Source organism: Podarcis melisellensis (assembly GCF_964234715.1).
Source record: "Podarcis melisellensis genome assembly, chromosome: 17".
Taxonomy (NCBI): Eukaryota; Metazoa; Chordata; class Lepidosauria; order Squamata; family Lacertidae; genus Podarcis; species Podarcis melisellensis.
The window spans coordinates 2,448,944-2,465,093 of record NC_138534.1 but is presented as its reverse complement, the minus strand read 5'-3'; the positions used below and the strand labels follow the sequence as shown (position 1 = coordinate 2,465,093).

Genomic DNA, 16,150 nt, shown 5'->3' with positions numbered 1-16,150 from the left:
GTTTGTTTATGCTTTTGTTGTATTTTGCTTTCCAATTTTGTATTTTTATGTTGTGAACCACGCTGTGATCTTTGGATGAATGGCAGTATACAAATTTTAAAAACAACAACAGCCACAACAACAACATAATTACTGCCACTCCATGTTCCTTCTGGAAGAAGGTTAGGATGTAAATTTAATTAATAAATAAATGCATTAATAACTCAAAGGGGGCTTTTTTACAATCAAGCAGTCTATAAATTTTATGAAATTGATAATACATAAATGATAATTTAGTAACAAATTAATTAATTAGAAAAATAGCCTCCTTAAAAAACAACTTGCCCATTTGCATTAGATACAAACTGGAAGGAAAATGAGGCCAAGTCCCAAGTGCTGGCCAAGTCCAGGCTCCCCAGTTGGAGAAGCAGCAAGGAACCCAGAACAGAGGGAGCAGCAAGTAGGCCACGGAAGGCCCGGTAGCTTGCCTCAGGGATGAGCTGCACATGTGAGAGAATGTGGGGAGTGGCATGAGGTGACTCTGCAACTCACCTGAGCCCAGGACCAGGAGGATTCTGGTCTGGTGCAAGTGTCCTCGGAGGGAGCAGCTGTGGTGGCAGAAGTGGCGCCTGACCCGCAGGGCTCCTGGCAGACATTTTGCCCTTACTTTCTTTTAGGTGTAAACTGTATCATTAGACTAAAACGCCATGAAGATTTTTCCCAATCTATGTTCATGAAACATTTTGCCAAGCAAATGTACTTGTGGAGTCCCTAGCCCTGGAACTGTTTGAGATTTGATTAATACAGTATCTGTTGGAACAATTGGTCTGGAGTTGAAAATGGAGGGTAGACAAGGTGGCTATTTTTCATTTTCTGGTCTGCAACGGCTTGCATAAAGTGTTCTACGCTGCAAAGTGTAATACACTGGTGGCATTTCTTAACATTTAGTATGAGCAAAAAAGAGACGTCCCTTGCAATCATGATGATGACCCTTGATGTTAGCAAGGTTTCCCAGCAGCTCCACAAATGGTTGTGTTTATTGCTTTGAATATAAAATCACATTCTGCCATTTTCTCTATGTATCTTTTCTTCTTCCTCACTTTGCCTAGATTCCAGAACTCACAATCACCACCAACTCCCCAGAAAAGAAGGAACCTTCTAAAGACAATCTTGTGGATTTCACCGATTCCCCACAGGCACTTGCTTTCAAGGTCCATTCCTCATCTCATGAGGAGCTGAAAGTGCCCTGGGGCTTGGTACTGGGAACCGAAACCCTTCCCGTAGGGCAGTGGGATGTGCCTGAGTTCAGCAAGTGTGACCTCACTACAGAGGGCTCTTTCATGGAGGAATGCATGGAGGAGCAATTGAGAAGGTACCAAGAGTTGCCCTACCGCTTGGAGGAAGATGCCATAGACCGGGAGCTGGAGCAGCTTTATCTGTCCCACCTGAGCCGGCTCCGAGCAGAGGAGCTTGGAGGAAGAGAGGAGTGGGCTGAGGAAGGTTCAGGCAATCCTAGCAGCCCTGCACCATCTCTCATTGCCTTGCGGCAGAGTGTCTTGACTGACCGTGACCTGATAGTCAACTGGACAGGCCCCGAGAGAGCACTGAACAGCTCCCTGGCAGAGGAGATCATGCTGCACTATGCCAAGCAGCGTGGTGATGACTCCAGGGACAGTGAGGAGGAAGGATGCACGCCAGGGTATGCAACAATGGCACCATCTGAGTTGGTAGGACCAGGTCGTGATAGTCCACCTGTCCTACTAGAAGGCTGCTTTCTAAACCACCTGGAAGAGGGAAATGTCCAAGGTGGCTTATCTAAGGACTCTGACTCTCCTGTCAGCTTGAGAGTGGTGTCACCCAACACCTCACGACCTGCCACTCAGGAGGCCATGGTGATGCCTCTGGTAGTCCCAGCCCGGACACTAGTGCCCCTTCCACAGCGGCCCACAGATCTGCTGTCCAGCCCTCTTGGTGCCCATGGACAGAAAAAGAGTCAGGGCTTCTTGATAGGGCAAGGTAGCCTTTGGTTGGGTGAGGGGCTTAATGTCCACAAGCCTCCTGAAGCCAGTCCTGGTTCTCATAGTGAACTTGAAAAGATCTTGAGACGGTCCCTGCGGTTTCTCAGCCTCTTTGTCTTCCTGCCTGTGGTCTTCAGCAGCTGCATGCCCCTCGTAGCCATTATGCTTTACCTCCTCCTGGACTGGTTCTCATAGTTGGGCATCTCTCTCTATGAGGGGTTGGAGGGCCCATAAGAGGACTGTCTGTAGCTTGGCTCCATTCCTGTTTTCTTCTGAACAACAATGGTTTGACTGAGAGAAAGAGAGGGCAAGTCAAGTCCTCCTGAGAAATCATGGCATGTCTTAGTTGCGGCTGCTTATAATTTTCCAAAGTTTAGTGCACTTTTCTTTTCGTTTTGTGAAATCATTTGAGGATGATTTTTAAATGCTTTATTTACAACCACCCATGAGAAAATTCCGAGGGCTAGCTCTAAAAGATGGGCATGGTTGGATACCCCATGAGTAGCAAAGAGCCTCCCATCTCCACAACATATTGTATTCCCTTGGCATGAAACTCCCAAGAAGGGCAAAAGTAATGTGAGAAAATTCTTGGGTTGCCCACCCCTGCCACTTGAAAGATAAAGGGACCAACTAAGGCTGCCTTGCCCAAAGGCCTGTCAAATGCTAGATCCATTACTGTGTGGTAATGTTTCTAATTTTTGTCAGATATGAATTTGCAGGAGGCATCTATTTACAGGAGGAAAGCATTGCATTTTTCTTCCCTGGAAATGAATTTCCTTCTTGGGGTTGGCAGACTTTAATCTGAATTTTTAAGCCTTCTCCTTTATGGTGTTTGGCTTTCAAATATTGAAATACTAAGCATACATACCTGGCAGGAGTAAGTCCCATTATTTAACAGGAGAAAGTATACAATTGCACTTTTATACTTAAGAGATGCACTATGAACAGGTTTCAACTTGTTCCTTGTTTTTTTTTGGGGGGGGCCTTATTGAAAAGAGATAAAACTAGACTCTTTGGAAAAAGGAAGAAGCATTCACATTTTTAAAGTCTAATTTAAATTTACCCATGTCAGATTTTTTTTAAAGGGCCTTTTCTTATTTAAATCATTTTTAAAATGAATTCAGTGTATGCTTACTCTGAGCATAATACTTCAGAGTATGGCAACTAGATTTCTGGGCAGGCTAAATCTTGGAGGAATCATTGGTTAAGTACCATTCAGAGTCCTTTTAGTAGAAAAGAATAATAATAATAATAATAATAATAATAATAATAATAATAATATTGTCCCTTTAAGCCTTGCCCTTGGCCACCCATATGTGAGAAAAGAAAATGGTGAATGGAGCAGAAATAAGCTAGCTGCCTCAGTTTCTAGAATGCTTTTTTCAAGGGCTAAAAATAAAACAAACATACAATATATGAAGAAAATATTTGAGTTGAAGTTACTCCACTCTTGCTTAATCCTGAACCATAGAGGAAGTTTTTATGGCTCTTCCAGAAAGTATATATGCTTGGACTTTTGACAGATTATGGCACCCAGTACAGCAATTTTATTACTTCAGTTTAAAAATAACAAGAAAATGTCCAAACTTGCCCTCAAAAAACCCCTAGAATATTTGTATTCTTGGGAGGGAGGAAAATTGTAAATATTATTTTTCAAAATACCTTAGCATAGTCCAGCAGGACATTCTCCTGTGCAAATGCCAGTGAAATTTAAAAAAGCTTTTGTATTCTTCTTTTTCATTTCACTGAAGTTTCTGCAGGTGAACCTGGATTGAGCCCTCAGTTCCCATAAACTGGCATTCCTTTTTTCAAAAAGGCAAACATCAAGATGCTTTCCATTCCAAACAAGATGGTAACCTTTTCGGTGTTCTGTCCACCAAACCCCTGCAGAATTCAGCCGCTGCCATTCCAGATGGCTAGTCTAAAAGGTGGTGCAGACACATTTCCTTCATGCCACATGCCCGAGCCACACCCGTTTCTTAATGAGAGCCTCCAGAATGCTGATTTAAATTCTGCTTTAAGGACTCCTTTCTGCTCATGGATCTACCCGTGCTTCTCTGCCACCAGCAGGGTCCAGTATAGAGGACTACAGGAAAGCTGCCCTAAACAAATGGCCCCCTATTTATTTTTGTACCTGGTGGGAAATACTGACCTTTTCTACCATAGAACTAACCCTAAGATAGAGAGTTTATTTATTAACCACTAGCAGTGCAAGTCCAGAGTGCTGGGGGTTGAAGATGAAAATAATTTATTATTGTATATCAGTGTATGTGTCTGCAGCAAAACAGTAGATTGAAAACACTGTCTTCATGTGCAATAGGCTAAACTGGCATTGAACCTGCCATGAAAAGACAAGCCACTTTCATGCTGCTAAACATGCTTCATTACTTCCTCTTGAATGTTGTACTCTCAACAGCTGCTGTGATGTAGTTTGTGAGGCCTTGTGGAGGAAGAGGGAGGTCTTTGTGTGGGTTCTGAGGCCACTTCCCTCTGCTAATCCAAACTTGGCCATGCTTTCTCATCCAATGGCAAATATTCTCATGTAGGGAATGTAGGTATTTTTGGAAGGTGGAATGTTGCTTGTGCTTCGTGAATGGAGATTGGAGTCCAGTCCTGATTTTACAGTGGAAAAATCTGTATTCACCAAACAGAAGCTAAGTTCAGAATGTAACTAACAGCTACAGCGCTGTGTGTGTGTGTGTGTGTGCGTGTGCGCATATATATCTTTGTTGAGTTGTCCCATGGTTATGGTCTTTGTCCTTCCCAGGGGCGTAGGAAGGGGAGGCAGTGGGGGACAGTCTGCCCCAGGTGCCCTCACTGAGGGGGGGGTGACACTTGGCGCGCCACCCGCCTGCCCACGAGTCCCAAGCTGTTGGGGTGAGGCGGGGAGCTGCACCGCTTTGCCAGCAGCATTCCCCCCTTCCCCCTTCATTTTGACAGCTTGGGGGAGGCTTGGGAGTAGCGGCCGGGCAGCGTGCCAAATGTCCGCCATGGGCAGCTCGCTCTGCCCCCACAAGCGGTTTGCTCCGTCCCCAGCTGCAGGGCACACGCGCTGCTCTGGGCACCCAAGCGGCTTTCCTGCGCCTGGGAGGGCACCCTCCGTGCCACGCCCCCCTCAGGAGCACACCCGCCCTGGGCAGCGCGGGCATATGCTCCACCACTGGTCCTTCCAACACTGGTTTCTCTCCTCCTTAGCCAATCTGTCTGCTTCCCCTAATGGAGACCTACAATATGTCTGAAGACACCAGTTCCACTTCACAACAGTATTTGAAGTCTTTTGAGCCACCCACCTGGCTGTAATGCATGTGTCACTTCCATTCCACACATCTGCAGAAGCATTAGGTAAAGCCAGAGGCATTTCTGCAATGAGGCAAGGTGAGGTGGCTGCTTCAGGTGGCAGATTTTTGGGCAGCGTTGAGGGTTGTACAGTGGGAGGCAGACAGATTTGAGCTTATAGTGTATAATCCAACAGGTAGAACTCCACAGAAGGGTATCACTTCAGGAGAACTTCCCTGTGGAATGTGTCCCGTGTTAATTTATAGTGAGGGAGGAAGTACCTTTGAATTTTTCTGCATTAGACACCAAAACGTCTTGCAACTGTCTAGGTGAAAACTAAGGCTAGTTCTCATGTTACAGTGCAAAGCATGCTAGGCTGCCTCATTTTTTAAAAACCATTTTTAGGCCAGGTTCTTACTCAGAACTGCATCTGGGTTGTTCCATTTTAGACTTCAGTTACCGGTACATGTAGGACTTAAATGATTGAATGCCCCTCTGTCTAAAACTGCACGTAGAAAACTAGCACATAATAACATTTTTCCTTACATGCCAGTTTCCTTGTGCAGAGATTTTTAAAAATTTTGTTTGAAGAAATGCTTGGTTATAAATGTTCTCACTTGCAGCCTGATGTAGGTGCAGCTTAGGTGCTGGTTTACTACCTCAGTAAGAACCTGGGTCTGAGTGTGTTAACAACAGCAAAAAAGTGTGGAATCAGCATTCATACATGGAACTGCTGCCTCACTTCACTTCTGCCAGTTCCCATGTGCTGTCTATAACCCCTCACCAACTAAGTAGTCACTTTCCAAGAGTCAGTGGTTTCTGCTCTCTGAACGGCATTAATAATAATCAACCCAGCAGGAACTGTATAAAGTTTCAGATAACCTTTACCATGCATATCAAGAATGTCCTGGAAAACAGGTTAACTTGTTATTAATAGGCACCCTTGTGCCTTGTCTGTAATGTGTGAACAAGCTGTAACTGGCATTGACCTCTTCTGGATCCTGAAATGTACAGGTTAGAAACAACAAGCACAGAAAAGCAAGCCTCAAATTATTGAGGGAGGCTGTTCCTTCTGTGTGTGTTCAAGGGATCATTTCATCCTCACAACAACCCTCTGAAGGTAGAGGCCAGTACCTTGCCCAAGGCCATCCAGTGAGTAGGGGTTAATTTGGGCTTCTCAAGTGGAAATCCAACAATCATAGATTCTTAAGATTTAGAAACGACCCCGAGGGTCATCTAGTTCAGCCCCCTGCAATGCTGGAATCTCAGCTGAAGCATCCATGACAGATGGCCATCCAACCTCTGCTTAAAACCCTCCAAGGCAGAAGAGTCCACCACCTCTTGTGGGAGTCTGTTCCACTGCCGAACAGCTCTTACTGTCATAAAGTTTTTTTCCAAATGTTAGTCACAATCTCCTTTCTTGTAACTTGAAGCCATTGCCTCGAGTCCTACCCACAAAAGCAAGAGAAAACAAGCATGCTCCCTCTTCCATGTGACAGCCCTTAAGATATTGGGAAATGGCTATCTCCTCTCAGTCTCCTCTTGCCCAGCCTAAACATACCCAACTCCCTCAACCATTCCTCATAAGGCTTTGTTTCCAGACTGCACGTTCCAGTTTGTCAACATCGTTCTTAAATTATGGTGCCCAGAATTGGACACAGCATTCCAGGTGTGGTCAGACCAAGGGAGAATAGAGTGGTACTATTACTTCCCTTGATTTGGACACTATACTTCTGTTGATACAGCCTAGAATAGCATTAGCTTTTTTTGCTGCTGCATCACACTGTTGCCTCGTGTTAAGCTTGTGGTGCAGTAAGACCTCTAGATCCTTTTTGCATGCACTGCTAGTAAGTCCATCCTATATTTGTGCATCTGGTTCTTCCTGCCTAAGTGCAGAACCTTACATTTGTCCCTAATGAAATTCATTTTGTTAGCTTGCGCCCAGTTCTCCAGTCTGTTAAGGTCATTTTGAATTCTGATTTTGCCTTCTGCGGCACTAGCTACCCCTCCCAGTTTGGTGTTATCTGCAAATTTGAATTTGCAGATTTCAGTTCCTTATCCAAGTCATTTATAAGGATGTTGAACAACAACCAGCTCAGGACAGAACCCTATGGCACCCCACTTCTCACTTTTTTTCAGGATGACAACAGTATTACTGTTGCTTTGGCTCCCTTTGCTAGAAGAATGTTTTCTCATCCAACTAGGGAGAATAATATGGTGACATAGAGATGGACAAAGGTACACACATACAACATGTTTCTGAAGGCACATGGAACTACCACCTTCTTGAAGCTGAGCGGATCTTAGGTCTGGTCAGTGGCCCTTTTGGCTTCCATGGTGGAAGAAAGGTGGAGTATAAATGTAAGAAGATAATCAATCCATATTGGATGAGCTAGGAAGAACTGATAGTATTTGTTGTCCCCTGTCAGTAGGATCGCAGGGAAGTGTGTCAGGGCCTGGATGTTGTGCTTATTTTGAGATGGGGCTCACACTAAGCATTGTGAGAGCTGCTAGTCTGGTGGATGATAGTGTAAATTGGGAAGTCCAAATCTCACCTCAGCTACAATAATTAGTTATTAAATTCATATACCACCCTTCATCCATAGATCTCAGGGTGGTTAACAATATAAAAATATAAGATTAAAAACACAAAATACCCAATAAAACAAAACACAGACACACAAACACATTACTGAGATTATATACATGAAGTTCTTTGAGCATGCAGAAAAAGCAGGATTTTAAAACTATGGCCCCAATCTATTTAAAACTAGTTGCCCTTATTGAAATTGAACCACAACTAACTTGACCCATTTATTTCCATGGGGCTTGCAAGTAACTAGTGAATTTAATCATGGTCTAAGTATTAAGAGCTAGAGCAATTGCGTATGCTGGGAAGACTAGTCCAAATCTCATTTTAGCTGTAAATTTGCTAGATGGCCTTAGGCAAGTCATAACCTCTCAACCTTGGCCCTCTATCTGGTATATGGGGATAATAATTTGACCCTGCAAGGTTGTTGTAAGAATTGCTGAGATTATGTAAGCGATTACTTTAAACACCCATCTGAATGATTATATAAATACAACATTAAGATGAGGTATAAATAAAATTGTAATTATTTTCTTGGTTCTCAAATTTTAGTGCAAAGCAAGACTGGCACTAATATTACCACGTTAGATAGTGTTCATTTGGCTTCTGGGTTGTTTTAAAATTGTTGTTAGGTTATACCTTTCTGCCAAGAGTCTGATCTAATAGAGTAAGAGGGTACTTTCCTGGTCACCTTGTGGCTGGTTTGTCAGTCTGTGCTGACTTCTTCCCATGGTGGAGCAATGAGTCCTGCACATCAGCCTGCCATCATTGTAAGTTGCCCTTTGCATATGTAAAATGTATTACGAAGAGTTGCCCTCAATGTGTGAAAGCTAGCAATAGGTACTTACAGGACTGATTTGCTGTGATCAGATTCAATCCATGCAGTGAGAAAATGGTTGCACTGTTTGAATTAAGACTTAGAAATGAACTCTTGTTCATGGGTCCTTGAGCATGAGCTAGCAAAAGACTCAAGAGAAGTGGCAATGTTATTGCCTCGAAACAGTGTTGCATAGTGACACACATTAATTGATAAAACCCCAGCATTCTTCCCTCAACTTTCCATCCCAGAGCCTTATTTATTTCAAGTATTTTCTCAACCACAAACTTCTGCTGTGGGAGCAGATCTCTGTAGAGACCAAGAACATGGAGGATGGTTGGGTGTCATTTTTTCTGTTGAGTACCTGTTGCCCTTTGTCACTAGCTATGGAGCAAAAGAAAGCATGGACCATGTTTTTTCAGGGGTGTGTGTGAGAGAGAGAGAGAGAGAGAGTGTGTGTACTGTATGTACATCAACTGAGCTGTGCCTGAATTGAAAGCACTAATAAAAACATCCTGACCACAGCATGTGTCCCTGGCAATTTTTTGGGTTGGTATGGGTGTTTGCTGAACTGCCATCCGTACTGTGACCTTATGCAAGCTTCAGTGTCAACTTAAAGGCATACATTCTTCTTCAGGTAGAGGAGAAATGCTCCAGATTTGTAGCTGCTGCCTCCCTCACTGCCCTGTTTCCTTGCATCAGTGACCCAATTAGCAAGTTGGAGAGAAAGTATTATATTCAAGAATGATAATAATAATAATAATAATAATAATAATAATAATAATAATAATAATAATTTATTATTTATACCCTGCCCATCTGGCTGGGCCTCCCCAGCCACTCTGGGCGGCTTCCATAAAAACCAAAAATACAGTAAAATATCACACGTTAAAAACTTCCCTGAACAGGGCTGCCTTAAGATGTCTTCTGAATGTCAGGTAGTTGTTTATCGCTTTGACATCTGCTGGAAGGGCGTTCCACAGGGTGGGCGCCACTACCGAGAAGGCCCTCTGCCTAGTTCCCTGTAGCGTTGCTTCTCGCAATGAGGGAACCGCCAGAAGGCCCTTGGCACTGGACCTCAGCGTCCGGGCAGAATGATGGGGGTGGAGACGCTCCTTCAGGTATACTGGACCGAGGCCGTTTAGGGCTTTAAAGGTCAGCACCAACACTTTGAATTGTGCTCGGAAACATACTGGGAGCCAATGTAGGTCTTTCAAGACCGGTGTTATATGGTCTCGGCGGCCGCTCCCAGTCACCAGTCTAGCTGCTGCATTCTGGATTAGTTGTAGTTTCCGAGTCACCTTCAAAGGTAGCCCCACGTAGAGTGCATTGCAGTAGTCCAAGCGGGAGATAACCAGAGCATGCACCACTCTGGCGAGACAGTCCGCAGGCAGATAGGGTCTCAGCCTACGTACCAGATGGAGCTGGTAGACAGCTGCCCTGGACACAGATTTGACATGTGCTTCCATGGACAGCTGTGAGTCCAAAATGACTCCCAGGCTGCGCACCTGGTCCTTCAGGGGCACAGTTACCCCATTCAGGACCAGGGAATCCTCCACACCTGCCCGCCTCCTGTCCCCCAGAAACAGTACTTCTGTCTTGTCAGGATTCAACCTCAATCTGTTAGCCGCCATCCATCCTCCAACCGCCTCCAGACACTCACACAGGACCTTCACTGCCCTCACTGGTTCTGATTTAAAAGAGAGGTAGAGCTGGGTATCATCCGCATACTGATGAACACCCAGCCCAAACTTCCTGATGATCTCTCCCAGCGGCTGCATGTAAATGTTGAAAAGCATGGGGGAGAGGACAGAACCCTGAGGCACCCCACAAGTGAGAGCCCAGGGGTCTGAATACTCATCCCCCACCACCACTTTCTGAACACGGCCCAGGAGGAAGGAGCGGAACCACTGTAGGACAGTGCCCCCAGCTCCCAGCCCAAGACGGTCCAGAAGGATGTTATGGTCGATGGTATCAAACGCCGCTGAGAGATCCAGCAGAACTAGGAAACAGCTCTCACCTTTGTCCCTAGCCCGCCGGAGATCATCAACCAGCGCGACCAAGGCAGTTTCAGTCCCATGATGAGGCCTGAATCCCGACTGGAAGGGATCCAAATGGTCCGCTTCTTCCAGGCGTGCCTGGAGTTGTTCAGCAACCACTCACTCAATCACCTTGCCCAAGAATGGAAGATTTGAGACTGGGCGATAGTTGGCCATTGTGGCCGCATCTAAAGATGGTTTTTTAAGAAGCGGTTTAATAATCGCCTCTTTCAGCGGGTCTGGGACGGCTCCCTCACGGAGGGAAGCATTCACCACCCCACGAAGCCCATCGCCCAGTCCTTCCCGGCTAGCTTTTATAAGCCAGGATGGGCAAGGATCCAGGAGACAGGTGGTTGGTTTCACTCGTCCAAGCAGCCTGTCCACATCCTCAGAGGTAACAGATTGGAATTGATCCCACTCAACTTGACTAGACAGAGCTCTAGCACTCTCCCGCCCCGGCCCTGCTCCCACGGTGGAGTCTACTTCTTCCCGAATCTGAGCGATTTTATCTGCAAAAAACTTTGCAAAATCATTGCAGGAGAACATGTGGCCCGTACTGGGCCCCGATGTTGCAGGTGGTTCCGCTAAATTGTGAACCACCTGAAAAAGTCTCCTGCTGCTGTTTTCTGCAGATGCAATAGAGGCGGTGAATAAATTTTTCTTCGCCGCCGCTATCGCCACTTGGTAGGCTCGACGTTGAGCTCTAACCTGTGTCCGGTCAGATTCGGAATGAGTTATCCGCCACTGGCGCTCTAGCCGTCTCAACGATTGTTTCATTGCCCTCAGATCGGTGGAAAACCACGGGGCTCTCCGGGCTCCATGCAATCGGAGAGGGCGCTTCGGAGCCAAACAGTCAGTAGCCCTGGTTAACTCCACATTCCAGCGGGCCACCAGGGAATCAGCTGAAAGGCCATCAACATGGGATAAAGCATCCCCTACCACCCTCTGGAAACCATTTGGATCCATTAGGTGGCGGGGGCGGACCATCCGAATTGGTCCCACCTCCCTGCAGAGGGGATGGGTCGCAGAGAAGTCCAGTTGCACCAGGAAGTGATCTGACCATGGCACTTCTTTCGTTTCGCTTTTACTTAGTGTCAGATCACCAACATCCATAGAGGTAAACACCAGGTCCAAGGCATGTCCGCGGCTATGGGTGGGCCAGACTTATTCAGGGACAGCCCCATGGAGGCCATGCTTTCCACGAAGTCCCGAGCGGCCCCTTGTAAGGTCGTGTTGGCATGGATGTTAAAATCCCCTAGGACGACCAAGCTAGGTGTCTCCAGGAGAACATCCGCCACGACCTGAAGCAGCTCGGGCAGGGAATCCTTGGTGCAGCGGGGAGGTCGGTACACCAAAAGGAATCCTGTACTGCCCCTATTGCCCAACTTCCAGAACATGCACTCAGAGAACTGGGTCTTCCCAATAGGACGCCTGGTGCAAACTAATGACTTTCTAAAAATCACTGCAACCCCCCCTCCCCGCCCACATGACCTGGGTTGCTGTGCGTAAGAGAAACCTGGTGGACAAGCAGCGGCAAGGACAGGCCCATCTGCTTCATCCAACCAAGTCTCTGTTACACATGCCAGGTCAAGTCCTCCATCCATGATCAAGTCATGGATGGCAGTGGTCTTATGAATCATTGACCTGGCATTGCACAGCAGCACCTTCAGGTCATGTGGGTATCCCTTGCTGATTCTAGTATCCATCCGGTCAGGACCAGACCCGGAGGCAGGGATAGTCCTCAGACGACGACTAAACCTGCCTCCTCTGTAATGACATGGTCTGGTCTTAATAGATTTGCATTGAATTTATGCCAGTTTAACCAACATGAGTCTCTCATGAGACTTTTTTTGTTGCTAAAGATTCCCAGCCTCCCTCACAGGGCTAGAGTTCACTGCGGAAGACTGCCCAGTCAAGGTTTGAGAGTCTAGCATAGACATAAAGGAACATGTCTCCTGAAGTCAATGATGTTCTATCAGCCCAGTCATCTGTGCCTGAAAGTACCACGATGCTGTTTTAAATTGTACCTCTTATTGTCACCAAAATTGGGAGGACAAAGCCATTCTATCAACAGGTGTGGGGAACCTCACTGATATCAAAAAGCCATGGCAATCTATTGCCTGAGAGATTTCCATGCACATCCGTAAGAACATAAGAAGATCCCTGCTGGGTCAGACCAAAAACTGCCTATATACATTAGCTTAGAAACCTGTTTCCCACAGTGGGCAGAAACCCACAAGCAGGACATCAGGGCAACTTGTGTTCACCAGCAAGTGACATTCATAAGTGTTCTGCCTCATACTGGCGGTAGTGCATAGCCACCAATAGCTCTATCCTCCATGGTATGATCCTGCTTTAAAGCCACCCATGTTGGCAGCCATCGCTGCTACATCTTGTGGTATAATAGTTCAGCACTTTGGAAGTTATTTTGAGCACCAGGAGTCAGTTACAGAATAAGTGAAACAATGTGGACAAGAGTGCCTTTGAGCATGTGTAGGGTGCTTTTATCAGTTTTATATGATGTAGAACTTGAACTTCCAAGTCAGTCCCTGTGACTTTCAAATAGCATGTTTTGGCACCTGTCATTTCACTCTGAAAGAGGCTTCATCCACTGAGACTGAGACTAAAGAAGAAATCTTAAAACTAGCATTTTAGTGAGATTTTTTGCTTGATCTGTTTTCAAGAAAAAGCTGCAAGTATAGGAGAATTTTAGGGTGAGAGAATATAAAGCTGTATAATCAGAGTGGAGGTCCTTCAGTTTTATTGTACAGAAGACACCTGTTCTGGTCTCCTGGTTCTTTGCAGCCCAGCATATTTTCTTACTTTGCAATAGGCCATTAGCAAACAGCAGCTCTTTAGACCAAATCCTGCTCCCTGACTGATGCCACCTGCTTCCCCCCAAAATTCCCAATGGCACAGTTTAAGTGCTGAACTCGTGTCTGGTTCTGGCAATGAACTAAATCTGGGCCAGTCAACTGAAGTGCAGTATCTCTGGCTTATCTAGACAGAGCAAGCCCTTCTGGGTCAGAACATAGGCCTCTCCAGCTTCCGCTTTCCCACAGTAGTCAGCTAAAGGCTTCTGGAAAACCCACACTATAAACGCAATAGCTGTCTTTCACTGTTGTTCCCCAGAAATTGGACACTAATTATTCTTTCTGACAATTCAACATGGTAGTATCTGGATCCTCTTATTAACTCTGCTATTCCTGATGTTATGGAGGCTTTGTTGTCCTTTGCACACCAGGTAAAGATCATTTCTGTTAATCTTACTAAAATCTGAGAGAGATTTTATTCAATGCTTCCCATTTTATTCATAATGTTACAGTAGTAATGCATTTTACCTTAACTGTCTTATTCTTGTTAGTAACCTAGAGAATATTTTATATTGAACAGTGGTATATACATTTATTAAATAAAAAAATTCCTAGCAGGACCAGCCAAAGACATCTTACTGCCTGAGGCAGGTCAGCAAAGGGCTCCCCACCATTACACACCCATGGCTAAAGTGCATAATACCCAAGGCCAGCTGAATTATTTCGGCACCTGATGCAGTCAAAATACTATATAATCTTTAATATTTTTTTTTAGAGAGGTACATGTACAAATGTACATATAAAACCATAACAAATATGAAAAGAACATGCTGGCTGTATAAAACAAATTGTCAATAAATGGAAAGAGATCTACTGTTGTTAATTCTCATTATTGGAAGTAACCACATTGCTGCTTGGGATGCTGGTGGCCTAGGGGGACTAAGAGATTTAGTAATATAATTAATGAATGGAAACCATGTAACATCAAAATTATCCCATTTTGCTTTACCCTCAATAATTTGTGTATGTTGGGCCAAGGGTTCAAATTACACTATGTCCCAAATGTTTTGTACTATCCCTCCTTTGTGGACACAAAACCCCTCCTTCCAATGTCTAGCTGTAGCCAGTAACATCACTAATAATTCTCTATATACTCAGGTCCTGCTATCCAAACTCTGAATTCTCAGGAAATTGTTTGTTAGGTGAGCATTCGCATAACGGGGCAATGATTTCTAGTGGTTCCTATGGGGAAATTTCAAATGCATTCCCAAACACAGAATTCTGACCCCAAAATGGCAAAATCCCACTCCAACTAACCAACCATCTAGGAAATCCTGTTGAAACCTTGCAAAAGGCAAAAAGGAAGGAAGGAATGCTTTATTATTTGTCAGGTAGATCTCCCTCTCTCCCACCATGGTTTCTGGTGAAACACAAAAATAAAGGCTTAGTTAAGGCTGCTTGTTTGTTTACTGTACTACACGCAAGTCTGGCTGTTTGGATATTTCTATCTGGTGTACTAATTCTTGTGTTTGGATAAGTGACTAGGAGCGTTTGGATCTTGGTACCTGTGTGCATTGAATTCCATTATTATTACCACTTTCAATGGAGTGCTAGAATAAGATCTAAACAGAGGGTTTGGTTGGTAATTTTGCCAAATTAAAAAAACCAACCACGTTTGAACATTTTTCAGCTGTAGGGCAATCCCACCACATGTGAAGCACCCCTCCTCTGTCACCGCACCCCTATTATCTATTAACAAATTAAATAACCATGGGCTGCACTTTCCCGACACCCGGCCGCCTCACTCTGCCTCCGGGGGGGAACGAGGCTTGCGAGGGGCCGGGCTCCAGAGGGGGGGCTCGGCTCAGGCCCACCTTTCTCCTTTGCCGAGGGCTTCTCTAGCCACCCGCCGGCCTTCCTACCATCACCCCCCCCCCCCGTGTCGCTCGCGTGAGCTCGGCCCGGCGCCGTGTCATCTTAAGATCTTAATTGCAGAAGTTTTCACGAAGGTGCGCAGTCCAAGTGTCCCGGGTCACGGGGGGGGGCGTGGAGAAGGGGGCTCGTGTGTGTGTGCGCGCGCAGCTCCGCTCCCACGCCCCCCCCCATGATCTCCTGCCTGGAAAGAGGGGGGGGCTGCGAAGAGAAGTCGGCGATCCCGGCGGGGCTGCCCGCTGCCTTACCCCGACCCCGTTCCCGCGCCCCCCCCCCCGGCCTGGCGCGCTTGGTCTCTCCCATCAGCTGGTCCTGATGTAGTGAGGGGGGAAGAGCCCCCCCGCCCGCCAAACCCCTCCCTCCGCTGCCGGGGCCGAAGCCGTCCGGAAATCCCCGAGCCCGCTCCCTCCTCCGCCCGCCTCTCGGCGCCGGGCGCGCGCGCGCTTCCCGCTGCTGCCCATTGTCCTCCCGGCCGGCTCGTCCCGCGTCGCTTCCGCCGCCCCGCCGCCCGCCTCCCCGGGAGACCCCGGGCCCAGCCGAGATGGCTTGAGTGGCGCGGCTGCTGGCCGGAGAACCCCCCGCCCGCCCGCCCGCGCCATGGACGGAGGCAGAGCAGAGCGCCGGGACCCGCCGGGACTGAGCCGGCCCGGAGGTGGTGCGATCCTGATGCCGCGCTCCGGAGGAGG

General features: G+C 46.5%; 1 protein-coding gene across 3 annotated transcripts in view; it reads left to right on the top strand.

Annotated features, from left to right (window-relative positions):
• LOC309360595 (putative G-protein coupled receptor 173) overlaps window positions 1–16,150 on the top strand; it is a gene marked incomplete at its 5' end in the record, with an annotated part of 76,492 nt that overhangs the window by 40,454 nt on the left and 19,888 nt on the right. For 2 of the 3 annotated variants that reach the window (XM_081895218.1, XM_081895219.1), the window contains one exon: window positions 1,089–9,204. The exons of the other annotated variant lie outside the window; for it this stretch is intronic. In XM_081895218.1, the coding sequence (XP_081751344.1) occupies window positions 1,089–2,192 (1,104 nt within the window). In that variant the 3' untranslated portion in view covers window positions 2,193–9,204. Of the gene's footprint in view, window positions 1–1,088; window positions 9,205–16,150 lie in introns of those variants that run through there. 3 annotated transcript variants of the gene reach the window in all.